At 39.1% G+C, this 21,964-nt stretch overlaps 1 protein-coding gene across 13 annotated transcripts in view; it reads right to left on the bottom strand.

Moving 5' to 3' along the window:
- Positions 1-1,538: 1,538 nt before the first annotated feature.
- Positions 1,539-21,964, bottom strand: part of sorbs2a (sorbin and SH3 domain containing 2a) — a 66,718-nt gene continuing 46,292 nt past the window's right edge. For 9 of the 13 annotated variants that reach the window (XM_088342070.1, XM_088342071.1, XM_088342069.1 and 6 more), the window contains 11 exons: positions 21,230-21,279; positions 19,351-19,532; positions 17,524-19,179; positions 16,728-16,807; positions 16,497-16,594; positions 16,172-16,286; positions 15,187-15,315; positions 14,795-14,983; positions 6,687-6,724; positions 6,484-6,590; positions 1,539-3,477 (listed from right to left, as the gene is read on the bottom strand). In XM_088342070.1, coding sequence (XP_088198196.1) covers positions 3,413-3,477; positions 6,484-6,590; positions 6,687-6,724; positions 14,795-14,983; positions 15,187-15,315; positions 16,172-16,286; positions 16,497-16,594; positions 16,728-16,807; positions 17,524-19,179; positions 19,351-19,532; positions 21,230-21,279 — 2,709 coding nt within the window. In that variant the 3' untranslated portion in view covers positions 1,539-3,412. The remainder of the gene's footprint in view (positions 3,478-6,483; positions 6,591-6,686; positions 6,725-14,794; positions 14,984-15,186; positions 15,316-16,171; positions 16,287-16,496; positions 16,595-16,727; positions 16,808-17,523; positions 19,180-19,350; positions 19,533-21,229; positions 21,280-21,964) is intronic. The other 4 variants (XM_088342073.1, XM_088342072.1, XM_088342080.1 and 1 more) reach the window with 4 other exon arrangements.

A 21,964-nucleotide genomic window follows, 5' to 3' on the forward strand; every position in this document is an offset into this window, starting at 1 on the left:
CTAGAGTAAAGCTAGTGCTACTTAGCTTCATGCAATCAAAGGAGAATATCTCCAACTTGGTTGTACTTATTGTATGATGACGATAAAGACGATTCGTTCATTAATTCATTCAGGAATATGTTTTACCGGATTAGTGGAGGCCAGAGAGAGAACTTTACTTAAAAGCCTCGTTGGTATAGTGGACACACGCCATGAACCGTAGTTGAAAATATTGCGGTTTTCCGTACGAAATTAACTCTGAAGAAAGCCCCGAGTGTCCCTGGAAGCCTAGCCGAAAAAGGTGCACTCTTATCCGTTGAGTGGAGGGCAGAAGGCAATGCGACCCTGGGGATGGTCCAGGTACGCTAAAACGCTTTGCTGATGCTATTTCAGCTGCTAAAAACAGGGATTACTGTACTCGCATGTAAACCTTAAAATGAAATACTAAAATCGAGGTGGTAGAAATTTTTTTTCGGGATGTCGAAAAATATCCAGATTTTGTATTGTGTGCGCCTTTTTCCAAATACAGGACAGTACTTCAGTGCTTCTTTCCGCCGTGTGGCACTTTAAGAGGTCACCCTGAAGAAGAAATCCGGCTTCGTCTTCCTAGTTTGTGTGTAAACATTCTATACTGTATCTCCAGTGCGCTTAGTACTTTGACATTTTTATAGTTTAATATCTTGTGCATGCATTCAATAAGGTTGGTGTAAAGTGTAAAGAAGAGGCCAGCCGTTTCGTTTCAGATGAAAGTGGAATAAGAAAGCTTGATGCGGTTGAGAAAATGGTCGGATCGCTTTTTTTCGGCCACTTTATACCACGGAGGAGGACCTCTTGAAGCGCATCTCCCAAAAGTAAGTTAATATCAACTTTATCTATTTTTAAAGAGCATATTATTTTATTAAATGTTTATTTTTTAGTAAAAAATAACACATGTCACTTATACAAGCCTGAAACAATTTTATATAAACCTTAAATATAAAATTCATACAAAATATAGCACTGAAGCAACATGCAAACAAATTCAACTCACGAACGATCGTCCGGACGATCTCGTAGTTGGCCAACGTCAATTTCACTAGATAATAAAAATAAAAATAATAATAATACTTTTGCTTGAAACAAAATATGCCGGTCGAGAAAATAAATGTTTTACGCTGTTATTTTTTTCTCAGTAAAATAAGAAAGTGAAAGTGAATATAAGCAACATGATGCGCAATATTTATCTTTTGTGTAATATTAAATTGTGAAATATATTTATATATATTATTTGATGAGCAGATATAAAGTATATAAAATGGGAAATAAAAAGAAGTAATCGACTGCCACCTACTGATTTGGATGAATAGTACGGTTACTTGAGTGATAACTGGAATACAGCAAATATACTGACTAATAGCATGCTTTTTATGCAAGACACAAATGGGTCATTTCCTGGTGGACACTAGACACCAGTATGCCCCGACACACTGGTTGAAAAACACTGGATTAATGTTTTAAAATCACCCAAAATACAGAATCAACTCATTGACATTTCACAAAACAAAGGACAGTACAAAAAATAAGATCATAAATCTAAGCGTTTATTAATAACACAGCCCCATCGAATGCAAAAGAGGAATACTTGAAACCTGTCTTTGCGTGTGTGACTTGTATACAAATAAGCCATATTTTTACTACATATTGTTTTTTTGTATTCATTAACCGTATGTTACATGGTTATTGAGCTAGTTTTTATGTTTAAGGCGGTGTTCAGTCACAAAAAACTGGTGTAAAAATCACATAACATGGCACTATTGATAGGAACGATGGAAAAATAATGGCAGAAGCAGAGGGTGTTGAATACATACAAAAGGCTTATAAAATACATACACACACACACACTGAAACGTGAGCAACACAACGTGAATTGGATTAAAATTATATATCTTAAGGTGCTTTACCGATAATCAGTGTCATTATAAAATACAAATCCTTCATCACAGCTAAAATGTGGTTTTAAATCTACCATTGGTTTGTCCACCTTGTAGTACTAAACTGACAACCTACTATCCACGGTTGTTTGTGTTAATAAGCACACGATAAAGCATGTTTTTCACTTGTGTTTGTTTTGTTTTTTAACACAAACTCTGCATTCAAATATCTGAAACAAAACTTTCTTTTTCTTATAGAAAAAAAACACTTTAGAGATAAAGTACATGCATTATACAATAATCTAACATTGTCATTAGAAACATGTACTACATCATTAGATTTTGTTGATTTAAAATTAAAACCATAAATATTTGCTGTTCTGAATAAAATAAGAAATAAACTTTTGCAAAACCTTTTGAAAATATGTTTTAAATAAATATTAAGAAATCCCCTCTTACTACTTCTTAAACTAGTACTCAACTCTTATGAAGTAACCAATACCAAACACCCATACAGATTTTTTCTTACCATTTAATTAAAAGAAGTTTTTGTTCTCCCATTTGTATAAGTCTCACATAAATTGCATCAACGTCAGTTTAGTTCCTAAAAAAGGTAAGATCTCAAGCCCGAGCCAGGCCCAACTCAAAATTCAACCAAAGTCACCTCTCCTTCTACCGAGTCCTCACAAATAAAATATGAGAATCTGGGTTTTTTTCTGGCTCGCTCCCTCAAATCAAGTAATTGGTCGGGCTCGGGCTGGGTCGGGCTATAATGTTCGCGGGACAGTGTCGGGTTGGATTTTTAAGACCCAATCTTTCCCTCTTTGTTCCTGATCATAAAATGTCCACAAGAGGGAGCCCAATATGTATATCCATTCCCCTCACCAGTACCTTGTCTTTTTTTTTGTTTGATTTCCCTTTAAAAATTAAAACAGAATGATAGAAAATCTTAAATCTTTTGACGAAAATATTCAAATTGGCAAATACAATGTCAAGCTTTCCTAGATGCTTTTTTGAGTCGCTAGCTATTGTGGCTACATTAAAGAGAATCCTTCCCAAATTAATGATAATAAAATAATCTTATAAAACAAAGTAACAATCACCGCCTAGTGGTTGAAACCTAATAAATACAATTAAAATGTCTCATATCTGTTAAAGCCAACGTACTGTACTTTTGAGGTGAAATCCGATGTCAAACAAACAAACATGGGTTAAAGTGCATAAACGCTAACAGTGATGGTGAACCGGTGACATTTGTATTGAATGTCTTTGGGGTGAGGACATATTTGAGCAAAAACCGAGTTGTAGCTGAAGCCCCCAAAAGAAATACGACAAAAAGGTGATTTTCCATCCTGGCCCATTTTTCCCGCTTGCCCACAATCATAGAAACAACCTTACTTAGAGTGTAAAAAACAACTACAAACAAGGTCTTCTATTGAAAAAGGCTAGTGAGAGCTGTGTTGCCATACACACATGTACACATCCACACATCTTCTGTGCTGAGGGGGACGGGGAGAAATCGCTCATTGTAGAAGTTTCACGTAGTTTCCTGGGAAGGTACCAAACAACTTGCTTCGACGAGACGTCCCTTTATAAGACAACAAAGAACAATAAAACATGATGAGCGTACATCAACTTTATCAGTTCTTACAAATACAATATGGGTCCTAAAGGAAAACGTTTGTTTTTCTAAATCAATGGAATAAATGATTTCGGATCATCTAAGTTTTTTCGTTTTAGACATCTTGTGGTATTATAGAAGGGGTTATTTTCTATTGTTGTAATATTGAAATGTTTGACTGCATATGAGGTCATGATTGTACGGGTTCGTGATTTATAACCTTTGATTATGTCACTTCTTTTCTTCTAATTAAAGCAATTATCTATCTATCCATCCAGTATCTGCAGTATCTCCTCAGTAGGGTCGCTGGAGCCCATCCCGGCTATCCTCGGCAGTGGGCAGGGGACACCCTGAACCGGTTGCCAGCCAGTTGCAGAGCACACAAAGACAGACAACTCACCCGCTCACTCACACCTAAGGACAATTTGAACCGGCCAATTAACCTGACACACATTTTTGGGAAGAAACTTAAGGAAGCACAGGGAGAACATGCAAACTCCGCTGGATTTGATCTCATGACATCAGAACTGTGGCGCTGACACGCTAACCACTCAGCCGTAGTGCCGCCTGCGCATATCTATTATTCGGACATTTGAATGTTACTATTTACTTCTTGATAAAATCATCTGACTACTTGATACATTCATTCATTCAGTTATTTACATTCAGTCTTTACATTGTTTCGAGTGGTGTTTTCTAGTTTGCAGTTCGAAGAAGGCGTTGAGTTTTATCAGTAGTTGCCAGACAAAAGGACTGGTGTGATGTAAAGTTTCATTTTGGCATATACCTGCCCTCCTAGTATTAAAGTGATTGTCAGACATTTAGTCTGCCAATTTATAAATATATATATATATATATATATATATATATATATATATATATATATATATATATATATATATATACCCCGCGACCCTACTGAGGATAAGCGGTGCAGCTAATGAGATGAGATGATATATACTGGACTGTCTCAGAAAATTAGAATATTGTCATAAAGTTCTTTATTTTCTGTAATGCAATTAAAAAAACAAAAATGTCATACATTCTGGATTCATTACACATCAACTGAACTATTTCAAGCCTTTTATTATTTGAATATTGCTGATTTTGGCTTACAGCTGAAAAAAACTCAAAAATCCTATCTCAAAATATTAGAATACTTCCTCAGACCAAGTAAAAAAAATAATTTTATAACAGCAAAACTAAATCAAACATTTGAAAATGTCCATTGATGCACTCAGTACTTGGTTGGGAATCATTTTGCACGGATTACTGCATCAATCCGGCGTGGCATGGAGGCAATCAGCCTGTGGCATTGCTGAGGTGTTATTGATGCCCAGGATGCTTCGATAGCGGCCTTCAGCTCATTTGCATTTGTAGGTCTGGTGTCTTTCATCTTCTTCTTAACTATACCCCACAAATTCTCGATGGGGTTCCGGTCAGGGGAATTAGCAGGCCAATCAAGGACAGTGATGCCATGGTCAGTGCACCAGTTACTGGTGGTTTTGGCACTGTGGGCAGGTGCCAGATCATGCTGGAAAATGAAATACTCATCTCCATAGAGCTTTTCAGCAGATGGAAGCATGTAGTGCTCTAAAATCTCTTGGTACACAGTTGCATTTACTCTGGACTTGATGAAACACAGTGGACCAACACCAGCAGCTGACATGGCTCCCCAAACCATTGCTGACTGTGGGAACTTCACACTGGATTTCAAGCAACTTGGATTTTGCTCTTCTCCAGCCTTTCTCCAGACTCTGGCGCCTTGACTTCCAAATGAAATGCAAAACTTGCTTTCGTCTGAAAAGAGGACTTTGGACCACTCTGCAACTGTCCAGTGCTTCTTCTCCATAGCCCAAGTCAGACGCTTCTTCCGTTGTCTTGAGTTCAGAAGTGGCTTGAGCATGGGAATACGGCTATTGTAGCCCATTTCCCGGACACGTCTGTGAACTGTGGCTTTTGATACCTGGACTCCAGCTTCAGCCCACTGTCTTTGAAGCTCCCCCAAATTCTGGAAGCGGCTCTTCTTCACAATTTTGTCAAGGCTGCGGTCATCTCTCTTGGTTGTGCAGCGTTTCCGGCCACATTTTTCCCTTCCAACAGACTTTTTGTGGATATGCTTTGAAACTGCACTCTGTGAACAGCCTGCTCTTTGAGAAATTTCTTTTTGTGTCTTACCCTCCTGATGGAGGGTATCAACGATGGTCCTCTGGACAGCAGTCAGATCAGCAGTGATTTAGTTTACTGAACCAAGCTGAGTGTTTTTAAGGCTCAGGAAACCCTCGCAAGGTGTTTCGAGTTAATTAGATGATTCAGGTGATTAGTTGAATAGCCTACTTGTATACTTTTTCATGATATTCTAATATTTTGAGATAGGATTTTCAGCAATATTAAAATAATAAAAGGCTTGAAATAGTTCAGTTGATGTGTAATGAATCCAGAATGTATGACATTTTTGTTTTTTTAATTGCATTACAGAAAATAAAGAACTTTATCACAATATTCTAATTTTCTGAGACAGTCCAGTATATATATATATATATATATATATATATATATATATATATATATATATATATATATATATATATATATATATATATATATATATTATGTCGTAGCCATATCCCCCTAGTGCGAGGGAGCTAGAGTCAAGGACACATTCACATTTTTGACTATTCCTGGGAGATTGAACAGAGGAGGGGATTCCCAGCCCCCTCGCTCAACCCAACATCTCGTTGGGAGTCATAGGCAACCAAACCCCCAATTTCAACCTCTAATGCTGAGCACCAAGCAAGGAGGCAATGGGCACCAATGTTGTAAGTATGACCCGGCCGAGGCTAAAAGCAGCAAGCTCCCAGTCACGGGGCAGGCGTCCTACCCCCAGGGCCACCAAGCTGGTTTTACCAGCAGTAAAAACAATTTGAATAATAACCCTAATACCAACCAATTATTTTGTGCGCTTTATCTTACCGACAAACCAGCCGTCGTCACACTTCTCCATCACGTCGATAATGTCCCCTTCCTTCAGCTCCAGCTCGTCTTCGTTGCGTGGCGCATAGTTGTACACGACCTGGAAACTGCAAATGAAATCCAGGACAATCATTTACATGTTTGTCATTACTTAATGGGTTCACCTATCTTGAAATTATAAACAAACAAAAAAATGGACTTACGGGTCTCCACCGCCATGGAGAGCTTCCTGGACCAATCGCTGAAAAACACAGAACATGAGTTAGAAGACTTTAAACCATTATTTTTCATATTTTGTTCCTATATTATAGAGAATGTTGTAGATGGTTATTCGAGCAAGAGAGAGAGAGTGAGAGTAAAACAGAAAGATTTACAGTGGAACATTAAATATACAATGTAAAAATAGCTAGTGACAGTTTTAAATTGATCTTGACATTCTTATTATATGAAATAACTGTAAAACATTTATTTTAGACAATTACAACATGTTATAAAGAAACATTTTGAAAAAAATCACTACAATTACTGTATTTTCTGGACTATAACTATAAACTCCCAGAAATTGAACGTGCGCCTTATAACCTGGTGTGCCTTATATGCGAACAAAATTGGTTACTATATTTGTACAATTACCGATGATTCTCTAAATTTCATCGCTGACCACAATCACATAACAATAGTGACAACAGGGCTCAGACGAGATAGCATAGGTAGGAGCAACGAAATCGAACCCTGATCTTTCAGTATCTCATTATCAAACTGTTTTTGGTCATTGTGGTTGTCGGACTACAAGCAACAATCTGGCTTTGGTTACTTGCAATTATTTTAAATCGGTCATTTCTAAAAAAAAAAAAAACATCTTTAATTATTTTTCGATAGTTATTTTATTTTCTTTTATCAACATTTTGGGTCCAAAAATAATCAAGTTACGTTACTTCAACAATATGGGATAAGATTATTTTTCAACAGGTAATAATAGTTAGTAACTGTATCAGACTGTATTTTTAAAGTAACCCTTCCAACCATGATAAGGCTAACTGCATAACAACAAGCATTCGACACGAGTGAATTCATTTTCAGTACAGTTGCGTGAGTGTGTTAACTATTTGAAATGATGTCCTGTAATTTGAGCAACTCTATGCCACAGGTCCAGCAAGCACAGTTCAGCAAGAGACAAAGACGTGTCCCCCTACCCTTCGACCTCTAGAGGGCCTCCGAGACAAGATGGGGCTACGAGGCGGCTTCCCACCCACGACTGGATCCTGCTCCTCGGGCAAACAAAACGGAAAAGTGGAGCTTCTGGCTTCCATTGCAACGAAAAGCGAGTCAAACCAGGTCATGTCAGACAAACTCCAACATGCTAAAGGACAACTATCAATGATAATGCCACGATGCAACCAGCAGCAGTGAGAATTAACGTTCCTTACTTAAGGACACAGGCGTTTCTGTTAGTGGAATACTGTCAGTACGTTAGGCACACCCTTAGAATGCTTACTGTAAATATTATGAAATGATACCACCACAATTCTCGGAGACCGCCGTTACCACAACTCATGCTGATTCAACCTGCCGATTCAATGAGCAGTAAACCTGAGGTTTGTATTGGGATGTTTAAATAACTTTTTGCAATCCAGACTATGGAAGAAGAAAAATCCGCCCAAAGGATAATCAACTCTGAAGTTCTGTCAACTGGAAATGAAACTACAGGAGCTAAAGTCTTAAATGCATATATCCCATGACCATTATAAACACTTAAATACAAACATCACAAAATCCATTAATAAAAACAGGGTTCGTACACCTTTTTCATGACCAATGTCAAGCACTTTAAAGAAAAATTTGTTTTTTTTCCAGTACTTTTCAGCGCCGATCAAAAGAAAGTTTTTTGTTGTTGTTGACTGATAACAAAAATATTGTTGCTATCTTACCGCTAGCACATAATTTGAGCTATTTTAAGTTGTTCATATGTAGAATCTTTTTGTGCCAATGAGCTGCTATAAACTGACATGAATTCTGCAATTCTGCTTCAACAATGCACGCGCAGTTTCAATACGTCAAAGTTGCTTACCAACACGGAAAAGGCTTATAGGTGTTGGGAAATAATTGAGTTCAATATGGAAGACAAAACAAGGAAAGAAAGTACTGTATGTATTAAGAAGTTTAATGAGAACAGTAAAATAATTATAACACAGCCTTTCTTGTGGAAAATACGATTTGGCCCAACCTCACACAGACCCTTGCTCCGACGATCCCCAAGTGAATAGCTTGACAACCCTGATAATTGGCCACTATCTTGTTGATAAGCCAAAATTTGGACTAATTTAAATGATATTGATTGCTCCGAAGCAGAGTGCATTCAATCTTGGAGACTGCTGATTTTTTGGGTTTGCTGTACCTATTTAAATTCACATTTTTTGCATGTTTTTTCGAGGATCCGTATCTAAATTAGTCAAAATAGTTTTTTTTTGCTTCTGACCATTTACTGATAGTGCTGAGGAGTCATCATTTTTTATTTTTCTTTTGTTTTGCATATTCAAGTATTTTGTGATGTTTTTTACTTTGAATTTGTTTAGTGTGAAAAAAGCTAAAATAGTTTTGTATTTTACAAAATATTCTTTTTAGATCTGAGAAAATTGTCATCTATATTTCATGCATTTTTCGGGGATCTTCTGCAAAACATATGAAGTTACTAATTACTCAATCATTTGGTGCATAATGTTTTATTATTATTGCTAATATATTGATAAAGCAAACAAAACATCCGAGGAGCCTTTTATGAGCAGGAAGAGCCGGTTTTGTAAATAGAGCTGTCCTCTTGGGTGCGACCAGTAACAATTTCAAGCATTTCAAGCATTTTCAAGCACTTCAACCAAAATTCAAGCATTTTCCTGACCTTGAAAACTCAACATTAAAATTCAGGCATTTTCAAGCAGTTCAACCTAAATTCAAGCATTTTCCTGACCTTGAAGCACCAGTAAGACAGCTACAAAAAAGCCTCCAACGTGAACACTAATGTCATTAATCAGTAGGTTAGGCGTGTGTAAGTAGAGATTCTAGGTATCTGTGTTGATCTCAGACTTATTTTAGGTTACAGGTACCCTATTTATTTGTGTATAAAGCCCCTTTTTCACCTAAACAAACATCTCAAAGATGGGTACGCGTTATACACGAGGTTTTACCGTACATTTGCAGTACTTGATCAGTCCATTGACCACAATAGCAAAACATTAAATACAACGGGTACCGAATCTAAATCATGACGGCGAGAGCACCGAATCCTACAGTAGACACCAATCTCTATTCAATTCTATTCTTGTCTTCTAATCTTAGCATTGTACGTGAGAAATGTATTGTCATTGTCAACTGTGGAATGCACTACAAAGTAACATTCATCTCTGGTAGTGTGATAATGTGATAAAATATACTGCTTTTTCATATGTCATCTATAGCACTGGTGGTCCAGTGGTTAGGATTTGGTGCTCTCACTGCTAGGACCCAGGTTAAATTCCCGTTACCACAAAGCTTAAGCTTAGGAAAAGATAACAAATTATTATACCAGTTTTGAATCTAAAATTAAGAGTGTGGGTTATACACGAGTGCAAGTTATACATGAATACAGTACTTGCAAAGGTGGTCGATACCAGTATTTGCTGTCTTTTAAGCTTCGGTTTTATACTTAGGAAACATGACAATACAAGTACTTCTTTAAAATAATAACTCAATTTAGGGGGAATTGATTTTATAGTCTACCGATAGGGTCATCTGGTATCAGTATACATGCCTAGTATTTAGAAGTTGGACATTCGTTTAAAAAAATGCATCCTGCATCCCCAACAATCTGTGAAAATATTACAAAGTACTTCTCTTTATAGACTCTCATGTTCTTTATTTATTGAAATCAAATTATGAAAAAAAGTAAAACATAATATATTAAAAGATGTGAAATACATACAGTTTAACTTTATAATATACAAAATTATTATCAATGTATAAATATCAATATATAAAATTTATATACTAGTCTTATTGATTGTTGTTGGGGGAATACCGATTATCTTCCACGACAGTGGTTGCTATTTTTCCTGGGGTCAATATTTTTTCTCAACAAAAAAAAAATACTTTTTTATTATTAGAAAACATATTCACACATATGCAATATAAGCCTGCAGCCAAGTAACAACAGTAAATATCTTCTTACTCATGTGATCATCTGATTAACATATTATTTCATTCGGCATTCCAAAGCAGCAGCAAGAGTTAGAATTCATCCTCTGCTTCAGCCACACTACAGTTTACCTTCAACTTGGGAGACCTACGTCCCTGGTAGGGGACCGTGGGGGGAGAGCGACGGGATATGAGGAGTGGGGGGGAAGTGGATGGGGGAGACCTGGCAGAGTGGGGAGGACTCAGCGGCTCTGGAGAGTGAATGCAGGAGACTGAGGGAGAGGGCGAGATAGGAGGTGATGAAAAGAAGAAGGGCACGGGCGGGAGACGGGGGAAGACCAGAGGGGACGGGGGTGAGTTCAAGGGTTGTGGCAAGGTAGGTGACGGGGGGCCGGTGGGAGGAGAAGGTGAGCGAGTGGGGGGACAGATGTCAGCCTAGTGGGGGGGGACACACAACACTGAGTACACAATTTCTATTGGGTTGAAATACGAAAGTTGGAAGAGACATGAAGGATAATATTCAAAGATTTTTAGAAAACATTGTCATGACTGTATTTTTCAAAATTGAATTGTTATTTTCAGACCTACTTCTTTCCGTTCGTTTATAAATTGATTACAACATCCTTGTGTTGTACTCATTTTAGGAGCATTTTTGTACTCTCTTATACAGCTTCTCGAAAACTTTAATAAAAACGGAATTTCATTGTTTTATACTTATGGGACCAATCCAGGAAAAGTTATAACATTTAAAGTTAAATGAAATATGACTGGGTTTTTTTCTGGGTTTTTCACACCAATATGGCGAGTCATTTTGACCAAAGGACAACAGGAGGGTTTTAATATTTATAATGGTATAGGCAGAATTTGTTGTAAAAATGTAATATTTACCCCCCAATTTTTTTCCAAACAAATTACTGTTAATGTACGTTTTAAGCATTTATCATTGGGATTTTAAAAAATGCATTCCAACTGGATTTATTGGGAAGAACATGATTACATCCATTATTGTGCGTTATCTCTTTATTTTCGAATATATCTGTAGTGATGGTAATGATACAGAAAAAATATATCTGCTCTAACTATCAGTTTTGGGATTTAATTTTACAATAGCTAACATATATTTCTGAATGATGACTTTAATTGTAAATAGTAGTCTTGTAAACTATGAAGATTAATTGAGGAAATTGGCATAATAAGGGTGTGAGAAATATTTTCCTCCATGTCTTATCCAAGGTCCTGAACTTTTTGAAGACTCATTTATGTTTCCACCCTGCAGTACAGTTCTGTATAGTTTAAGACTCAACTCAGACGATTAGCTAAAAAAAAACACTAACAAAAAGAAATCAAAAACTCTCAAAAAGGTGATTTGCATTATCAGTCAGTGAATTAAAGAGAAACGTAATGCTTACAAGGTTTGACTAGATTGCATGTTTTGGGTAGTGTATGAACACACTTGTTTTATTTACTTATTATTTCTACATTAAAAAAATGTATTAAAATGTTGCAGATTTTTTTTTCCTAAGGAAATTGTGGTCAAGTTTACAGTCCATCTGAATTTATCGTGGTAAAAGAAAGAAAAAAAACAGTCTGAATTAATGACAAGGTTATAATGAATTTATTTAGGCTGCATTCCTTATGTCTTCAAAATATGAAAAGCAATACAAATTGGATAACCTAGATCTCACCATTTGAATTTGAATCTTAGCTGTTATGTAACACTGTTTTTCCCATTGCAAAATTTACAGGACCACTGCTGCACAGTACAGCCTTATTAGATTTTCAGGGCTGATTATGGGTGATTATGTTTAAAGACTGTATGTCTATGTTCATGTGCCCATTTCAGAAAAGTTTAGTTGTAAGAATAAACAGTACTGCTTGGTGGAAACAGGGAGCGTTTAATAAAAAGGTCACAAATGCTCTACCTGTGTACTAAGCCTTGCAGTAAAACCCTGTTCATCATCCTCTACAGCCCCCTCATCTTCTTCCTGAATAAATAACTCAATTAACTCATTTCCACTGGTTGAAGGAGGCCTCCTATACTCAAGCGGGACTTGATTCAGGACATTTGCGAGGGGTTTTGCTTCTGGCTGAGATTCATAAAATTGGACATCAGAAGAGTCACACACCAGTGACTGATCTTGATTTTCCAAAATTTCAGACAGCAACTCATCATAAGGGTCTGCGCTACTGAGCTGGTTGTCAAAGTAACTAGGTGACGTCATGGGCTCCGAGGCTGCTCTTGGCAATCGGTCACCCATGTGTCGCCCGCAAGAGCGAGCAAGCGGATATGAAACGTCGAAGGGATACTCGGGCAAAGTGGGCAGAGCCGCGAAGTGACTGGGGAGAGGAGGTGGCGTAGGGGGCGTGGGAGAGAGGCAGTGTCGTGGAGGGGTGTTAATAGTTAGGGAGAGCCACTCCTGTGTGATCGCCCTAAGCTCGGGCCTTTGCAGAAGAGAAGATGCTTGGTCGCAGGCGGGGGTTGGTGATGGAGGTGGTAGATGGGAGAAAGGCTTTATAAGGGCAAAGTGGAAGAGAGGGAACAAAGTAAACAGAAAGGTACAGAGAGCCAATGTGTGACAATAAGATTTATATCATTGAACTTGATAAAAGTACAGTGGTAACTCTTTATACGAGCACCTCTAAACATAAGAATTTCGATAAAACGGTTTTATTTGCTTGCTATAAGAAAAATAATCCAGGTCACGAGCATTCCCAGAGGCTACCACTAGAAACCACCCGAGTTTGCCAGCATCAGCTGGTTCCAGTTTTTGCATACACACTACTCAAGGCAAAAACAATGGTGCTGTAAAATGGTTCGTAAATGACTTTCGTGTCTACAATCATTTAAAGTAACTTTAATTTGAAGTGTAAAGTAAGTGCTTAAGTATCATCAAGTCTCTTGATCTTGTACCTGCCAACCTTATCCAATTGCCTCTCGTGTTCATGATTGCATTCTCTCTTATGAAGTGATAATAAACTTTACACACACAACGCGGCAACACAGCAAGACAAAATATGTATAACACCAGAACAAAATTCGAAATCTACTATGACGTTGTTGTCTGCTACCAGTGACCGAGACTATCCGCATTAAAGCGGAAATGGGTAAGACGAGATAGGTCTATTTTTCATTTTCCCATATAAATTTTTTTATGCAGCATACACAATTTAAAATGTTCAACAAAGATATAAAATATGGGGAAAACTTAATGAACTAACTACATTGACAGGTACGCAACATCTTGCACCCCTCCCTCGTCACTAAGCATAAACCTCTGTTATGCCCACTTCCTCAATGGTAAGTGCTCACAATAATCTTGCATTTTATTTCATTAATTATATCTTATCGCTGTATTATTAAATGTTTAATAACTATTTGAATGGGTTTTTGTGATCATAAATATGTCTTTCATAGCTATTTAGGGTTCACAAGGATTCTTTTGTGAGGACAGGAACGGACCAATTCGTTTTTAATTATTTCAGATTGGAAAATATGCTCATTGCACAAGCAATCCGAGCTATGAGCAAGGTCCTGAACCGATTTAACTCATTTGAAGGGGTACCACTGTAAATGTAATGTTTGTTTTGAACTATTCAGACAGAAGCCCAAAAAATACATTGCTCAAAAACAAAAATGTAGGCTCTCCACCGTAGAATTATAGTTTGAAAAAAAAAATAGACCAGGAGCAGTAGGGCATGAATTTGCATCCAAAATTCTATAAATATGAGCATGTTCAAGAAAATATTTGCAAAATGCTGAAGCAGTTAAACGTAAAGAGAATATACATTTTGGATGTAAGCCCAAACTATGTCATTGTTAATGTTGCTGGACTGACCAAACTAATAAAGTATTTTAACTTTGAGTCCACATATTCATGGTTACAAAGATAATAATCCCAAAATATCATTGCAAACCTTTATACTCACCTATGCCAGTCTTTTCAAACAGGAGAAAAATTAAGGCATTTCATTATTTCTATGACAGCATAAATTGTATTTCATTGCTTTAGAAAATCTTTAAAGATAAATTGAAGGTGATTCTAGAGTAAATACCATCTCTTTTGACAAACGTCAAGTTCAGCCAGTTCTACTAACTATGGTGTTTATTACATCTTATCTATCCTGTTCTTGTGTTGGCATTTGCTACCTTAATGGGTGTAGAGCTGGGTGTTCTGTTGCCATGGTATCCATGGAGGTTGTGGGCAGAAGATTTAGAAGGCGACCGTTTAAGAAGATCTACATATGCCACAGGAAAGATGCCCTGTTTGGTTGTGTCTGGAATCTTCCCCTCGTACCAGTTCTGGTCCACCTGCCGAATCACGATTACCCTTTCGCCCTGTGCAGACACAAACATTTACACATTTGGAGAATATTATTGAATAGCTAACCAGTTTAGGGTGTGTATAGCACAGAGGTGAAAAAACAGTTCCGTAAATCTCAGTTCTACAAAAAAAGCTTGTCGTCAAGTTGACTTAACTGCTTTGGACTAACTTCAAACATGGTTTACTATTGAACTATTCGGTGTTGAACACATTTTACCTTTCTGAGAGAAAGCTCTACGTTTGTATCAGCATTGAAGTTATAGCGGGCTATTGCCTCTCCGATCTCCCTGACATGTGCAGGTGGAGGAGGGCGGCTGGGCTGCGCCTTCTCTGTAGATGCCATCTTCTAAAATGAAGACATGAAGCATGAGAATATTGTAGATTACTAGACATACACTATTGTTCAAAAATTTGGGCACCCAAAAAATTTTGTGTTTTCCGTGAAAAAGTCACACTTTTATTTATCAAAATCAAGTTGTGCAATATCCCTTATTTTGTTGTCCAGTCTTAGTTATGTTTTTGCCACTCTTGTCTTGAAGGCCAGCATCTTGGAGTCGTCTCTGCACTGTAGATATTGATATTAGTGTTTTGCGAGTACTATTTTACGATGCTGCCAGTTGAGGACCTCTAAGGCGTTTATTTCTCAACTTACAGGCTAATTTCTAAATCTCTCGTTATAGCCTCTATGTGCTGCTCTCTAAAGGGAGTACACACCATTGTAAATGATCTGTAGTTTCTTTGCATTTTCGAGCCGTCATTTCTTAGAACAAGAAAAAGATTGTTGAGTTTCGCATGAAAATTCTTTTTCTGTCCATTTTGAAAGTTTAACCAAACCCACCAATGTGATGTCGCAGAAAATCAACCAGCTCAAAGTTTCGTATTCAGCTGTGCTAACATTATTGTACAAGGGTTTTCTAATCATACGTTAGCCTTCTAACACAATTAGAAAACGCAATGTACTACTATTAGAACACTGGAATGATAGTGGCTGGAAATGGGCCTCTATACACCTATGTAGATATTGCATTAAAAGCAAGACATTTGCAGCTAAAATAGTCATTGACCACGTTAACAATGTTATCTTGTTATCTTCATTGAAAAAAATAGTGCTTTTCCTTAAAAAAAAGACATTTCTAAGCGACCCCAAACTTTTGAACGGTAGTGTATAGTCTTTAAGTTGAGCCAGCCATGTGTACACTCACCTCAACATAAGCTATTGGGAATATCCCCACCCGGCCTCGGTGCTCGCCTTCATACCAGTTGCTGTCGATCTGCCTGATGATGTTCACTGCATCGCCTTTCTTAAACGTTAGCTCCCTTTAAAATAGGGTGGTTATTCTAAGCATGGATAGCGAAGGTTTGCAGGCCATGCAGTGGATTGCAAGCAAAGGTACAGTAAATGCCATTTACAGTTGTAGTGGGAAGTGAAAATGATTACGGAACAACTACATTTACAAGTTTAATGGAGCAAACAGCCATTTGCTAACTTGCCGAGTTAAGGGCGTTCATGCTTTGTTCTGTACTCACTTAGCTGTTTGCGCCTTAAAGTCGTAAATAGCTCGGGCCGGCTGCTTCTGATGGAGGAGAGAGAACAGAATAAGTTGGGTCATCTGTTTATGGGAGACCTAGATGAATACAAGTGGGACACAAAAGAGAAACAAACAATATTACCGGAAACAAAACCAAAATCAATAGAACCAATTATGTTTATCCAACAAAACAGGTTGTTCCTATTTGAGGATTCATTTCAAGCCCTACCTCTCGTTCAGTTGTGGCTCTACGACTCTGCGGTGTGTGCCGACCTTCCATTGTCGAATAACTCCTGGGAACATCCTGGTCTGTGACTGAAAAATACAGAACAGCACCCAATGTTAGCACACTTGTCAGAGAGAGGAAAATTGGGACGAGAATGAGCATGCACACAATATGGCTGAGGATGGCATTCCAACAGGTACACAAATGCATAATAGATATTGAAATTGAAGTGAATAATGTTATGACAAATATACCTTTGTGACAATACATATTCAAAAATACATGAAATGAGGGAGGAGGATTGGTGACTGCAAAAATAAATACACCACAAAGAGATGGACTTGATATGTATAACCATAGATTCAAACAGTTAACCCCTTACTAAGCATTGCCTTCAATAGGGAAAAACAAAAGTCAATGACCCCGACAAATATGTTAAAAAAAAATCATGTATCAATTGTTTAAGCAAAAAGACAAGGTTATGGGTACACATAACTATGAAAATCTCTGACTAAATTCAGCTTCTCCCGTCATACAAAGGGAGTTGGGTCTTTTAATTGAAGGCATCACTTACTTTTGAATGCCTTAATTTGTGAATAGCACATAGGCAGGGGTTCACCATACTGTAAATTCTCGTTTGTACAAAAGCCCTTGTTCCGAGATTGGATGGAGCCACAGGCTTTTTCTTGAGAATTTAAGTAGAAAACACATCATGTTTTTTTAAAAAAAAAAATCACTAAACTCTTAAAAGTGAGGTGATGACAAAAAAGTGTAAAATATATAAATGCACAAACTCCACCTGGATAAAAAACACCATTCCCATTCCCATGGTCCTCCCTGTAATCATTACAGTTTGTTGAATCCAAATGGCGTCCGTAATAAGGACTGACTGGCGATTGGAGCCGGGGACTTTGCAACTGCGGCGTGAGTGCATCACCCCCGTATGAGGGATACCCATCTGCGGTAGCCTCATACCAACACCTTCTCCTTCCTGGCAAAGAAGAACTTCTTTCTGGTACGCTGGGCAGCAGCTCGGACAGTATTCTCCTCAGGATGCTCTCCTCAGTTTTTCTAGAGCTCCTGTGGCCCCTTTCGGCTTGGATGTGCTCGTAGATGTCCCTTAGAGCGACGTCCAGCGCTTCGTAAATAGCCTGCTTGGATTTTGGTCGACTTCCATGACTTTCACTACCGCCCTTGCCCTTATTCTTGTGGAAAGGCACTGGGCTGACCAGGTAGGCCAGTTTGGACATGGACTGCTGGGCCTCAGAGCCATGGACAAGGGAGCGGCTGCTGCAACTGGGCGGCGGAGGTCTTTGGGGCTCCTGACGCGCCCTTTGACGCTCATGGCGAAGCATGGTAGTGAAGCGGGTGTAGGAGGCTGGGCAGCGACCCTTGCAAGAGCTAATCAGGTGTCTGTGTTGATAGCCTTGTCTCTGCCCAACACTCTGGTGACTAGGGTGGTGGTGGTGGTGATGGCGAAGTCGGTGGCGTAGAGTGGTAGAACCATATAAGCTCTCTGAGGAAGTCAGCGAGCAGTGATCAAAATCGCTCTCGCTGCAAAACGAAGAGCCTTCCACATGAATAAAGTCACTGAGATCTGAGGCAATGGCGTCTTGCTCACTGTCAGAATAGTCATTTTGTGGAACTCGTGGAACGGGCGGAGCCAGATAAGATGCCCCACGGTTGGGCTCAGGGCCCACCCGAGGCTGACCTTCAGGTGGACTACGAGGTTTACGTGATTGGTCAGTAGCAGTAGGTGCCAGTTTCTTGTCCGTGTTATCTTCCTCAAGGAGAGACTCAACTGAAAAACGGCGTTTCGGCAAACTCGGGGTGCAGCCACCACTGCTTGCCCGAGAGGACGAGCCACCGGGTGTTGTAGCGCCAGAGGCCACCTCACTGTCTCCCAAGTTCGGCATGGATTTGGACTTCTCAATGAGGCTTTCAAAGGTGGAGATATGGTGAGGTACAGTGTCGCGGGGCACTCCTAAGCGACCAGAGGGCTCCCAAGGAGAGAGGCGGTGGAGATGCAGATGTGGTTGCTGTTCCAACTCCAGGATACGAGCGCGGACTGAACGAATCACCTCGGATGACATCAAGTGAGCCCTGTCGATGCGGTGCATTTTGCGATAAAGTTTGAGGAAACCCGGAGAGTCGTGCGGCAGACGACGGCGGAGGCGAGTCACCGATCCCACAGATCCATTGGAATCTGAACGGTCGCACAGCAACGAGCCAGCGCTCTCTGACCGACAGGCACGACGGCGACTCGGACTGTCACCCAGCAAGTCATCACAGCTACGTGACCTAAGCTTGCAACTGGCAGGTGGCGGTACCGGAGCTTCCTTGGAAGAAACTGGTGCTTCTTCTGGGCGATGGAGAGCAACAGGAGGAAGAGAGGAGTGCCCACACGGGCCTGCAGATGTCAGAGGATTTGAATACATGACGCATGCGACCCCACCTTTCATTTTTTAAGACGTTCCACAAGAGAGCAGCGTGGTAGGAGAGAAGAAGAAGCAGGAAAGCTTGTTAAGCAGTCAGCAAGAAAGAAAAGAGGCCAGGAAAAAGGAAGAAAAGAACACAAAATAAAAACAAACGTGAAACAAACTTTGGGTTCATTCCAAATTGATACCTTTGGTGCGTGAGGGCGAGGACGGTGAGGAGCGGACAACAGGTTTCTTGACGGGGCCTCTGGCGGAGCTGCAAGCGTCAGGAGCTTGGGGAGATGTCGCTGCTCGGTTCGAATATGGCACAGTGTTAGCCTGGGAATTGGCGGGCTCTGACTTCCTTCTCTTTCTGTAGTCGCTGGCAGCGCTAAAACACAGCGGTCCTTAATATCAACTATCAATGTGTACCATACTTTTAGGACACAAAGTGAAAATATTTTAATTTTTTTAGTTGGAGTCTATATATATTATATATATACATATATACATATATATATATATATATACATATATATATATATACATATATATATATATATATATATATATATATATATATATATATATATATATATATATATATATATATATATATATATATATATATATATATATATATATACCGGAACCATATGTCCCTGGGCGGGTGGGAGGTGGCTAGAGTCAAGAACACGTTCACATTTTTGACTCTTTCTGGGAGATTGATACGGAGGAAGGGATTCCCAGCGCTCTCGCTCAACCCAACTGATGTGTTGGGAGTCATTAGGTGACCAAACCCCCCAATTCCAACCCCTAATGCCGAGCGGCAAGCATGGAGGCAATGGATACCAATGTTGTAAGTCTTAGTATGACCCAGCCGAGGCTTGAACCAGCAACCTCCATGTCACGGGGCGGGCGCCCTAAACCCAAGGCCCCCAAGCTGGAGTCTGAATGTTTGTGTTAAATAATGTTTTAACATTTGCTGCCCACATTGATTAAAAAATGATTTAACTTTTATCATTTCTGTGATACATGTATTGACTATTTGCACACACACGTGACCTAACACCATGACGGACAGCAGTAAACCGTAGTAGAAAGTGGGTGAGGCCAGCAAACAGTAGACAACAACAAAAGCTATACTTTTCAACTTTGTTAAAAAGCACAAAGAGCACTACATAAAGAAATAAGGAACATTGGTAATGGTTGCTACCAACCCAAACAGTCTTCCTCCTGACCTATTCACACATCTAACTGAATCCTCCAGTCTGCCTGACTTCAGTCCACACTATATTGTAAATGGAGTATCCCTAAACACAAATGCTGACCTAAAAGCTTAGAGAAATCTGCATGCTTACCAGTTATTGTAGCTGGTACGCGTTGCTGCATTTTGTTAAAATGTCGTCCCGGCGTGAAATGTCCCCCTCGCGCAAACATTAATAAAACTACTTTTTATTTAACTCTTTAGGGAATGTTATAGAACAGTAAAGGACGGGGTATTTGCATTTTGTATAGAAATCACTTTTGAACATGTTAAAAATATTTACTTTGGCGAAATGACGTCTTATTTTCTGAATGATCTTTTTCCGTTTTTTTCCGTTGATAATTTGAATATATCTATTCCTTTTTTAAAGTTTATTGCACCGTTAAGTACACCATTGACTTTTTCGTATTGTCTCTTTGTGCTCACTTGAAAGGCCGCATACAGCTTTTCTTTTGAGAGCAACCCGACCTATTCATTGCATCCTATTTCTGTTCACTGGGGTGGATGTCAGAAAAGGGAGAAGGACAAGAAAAGGATGGAGCTCGAAGGGGGAGGGATAAGGATGAGAGGTGAAGGGCAACATTTTACAGTATATTAGTTCAGATTATTCATAAATAATTAATACATAATGCTCAATATATTAACTTTCATTATTAAATAAAGGCTTATAAAAAAATGTCGCAATTTCTACAAAAGTGGGCCAATAGTAAGGACAAGAGCTCAGCACTTAGATGGAGCACAGTGGTGATGTTGACAAGATGGGGGAGGGGCAAAATAGAGGGAGCCGGATGGGCAAAAATAAAAAAGGAAGTCGGGTTTACCTCGCAGGTCTTTCAGGGGGCTTGCCAGCAGGGGTGACCAGCAGGGTCGCCTGGAAAACAGAAGAAAAAGATACGAAAAAGCTGAGCAGAGCTGAGCTGAAAAGAGACAACAAAAGGTAGAGCGATTTCCAACTGCGCTGGAGCCCGCACGCGCCTCTGGATGTGTCACACTCAAAAGGCTCCCTCCTCCCCTATGGCATAACAGCGATGTCGGTTCCACGTGGTGCAGCCTAGCAAAAACAAATATCTGCTTTTCACTCTGCAGACTGAAAGTGAATTAGCGAAGGAGCAAAGCAAAGCATATTTGGGAGGATGGGGGTTGTACAAGTGCGTCTGGGTCAAATGCTGCCTGATAAACATGGACTGGATCGACTGGAACACACGTAAATAAGGAAGCATTATTCAATGCTGAGACAAACTGCAATTGAAAGATGGCTGTGATGGTTTTCTGTTCATCATTTACAACCGTAAGATACAAACATGACACACCTACTTTTTCTGTTTTCAGAGAAATGTTGCATATCTTTTGGACTGTAAGGCGCACCCAAAAAACGATTTAACCCCGAATATTAAAAACGTGCACCTAAATCCATTGGGCCTTATGTACGGAAAAAAACAATGAAATACCAGTGTGATGTCATCGGTGGTTGGCTGTCAGGGCCTGCAAAGCCTTCTCTGCTGGCCTAAACAATATCTGAATCATGGGATGTTATTTTGTTATTTATATTTTGTCCA

Source organism: Urocampus carinirostris, chromosome 8 (genome assembly GCF_059441175.1).
Source record: "Urocampus carinirostris isolate Australia breed hairy pipefish chromosome 8, RoL_Ucar_1.0, whole genome shotgun sequence".
Taxonomy (NCBI): domain Eukaryota; kingdom Metazoa; phylum Chordata; class Actinopteri; order Syngnathiformes; family Syngnathidae; genus Urocampus; species Urocampus carinirostris.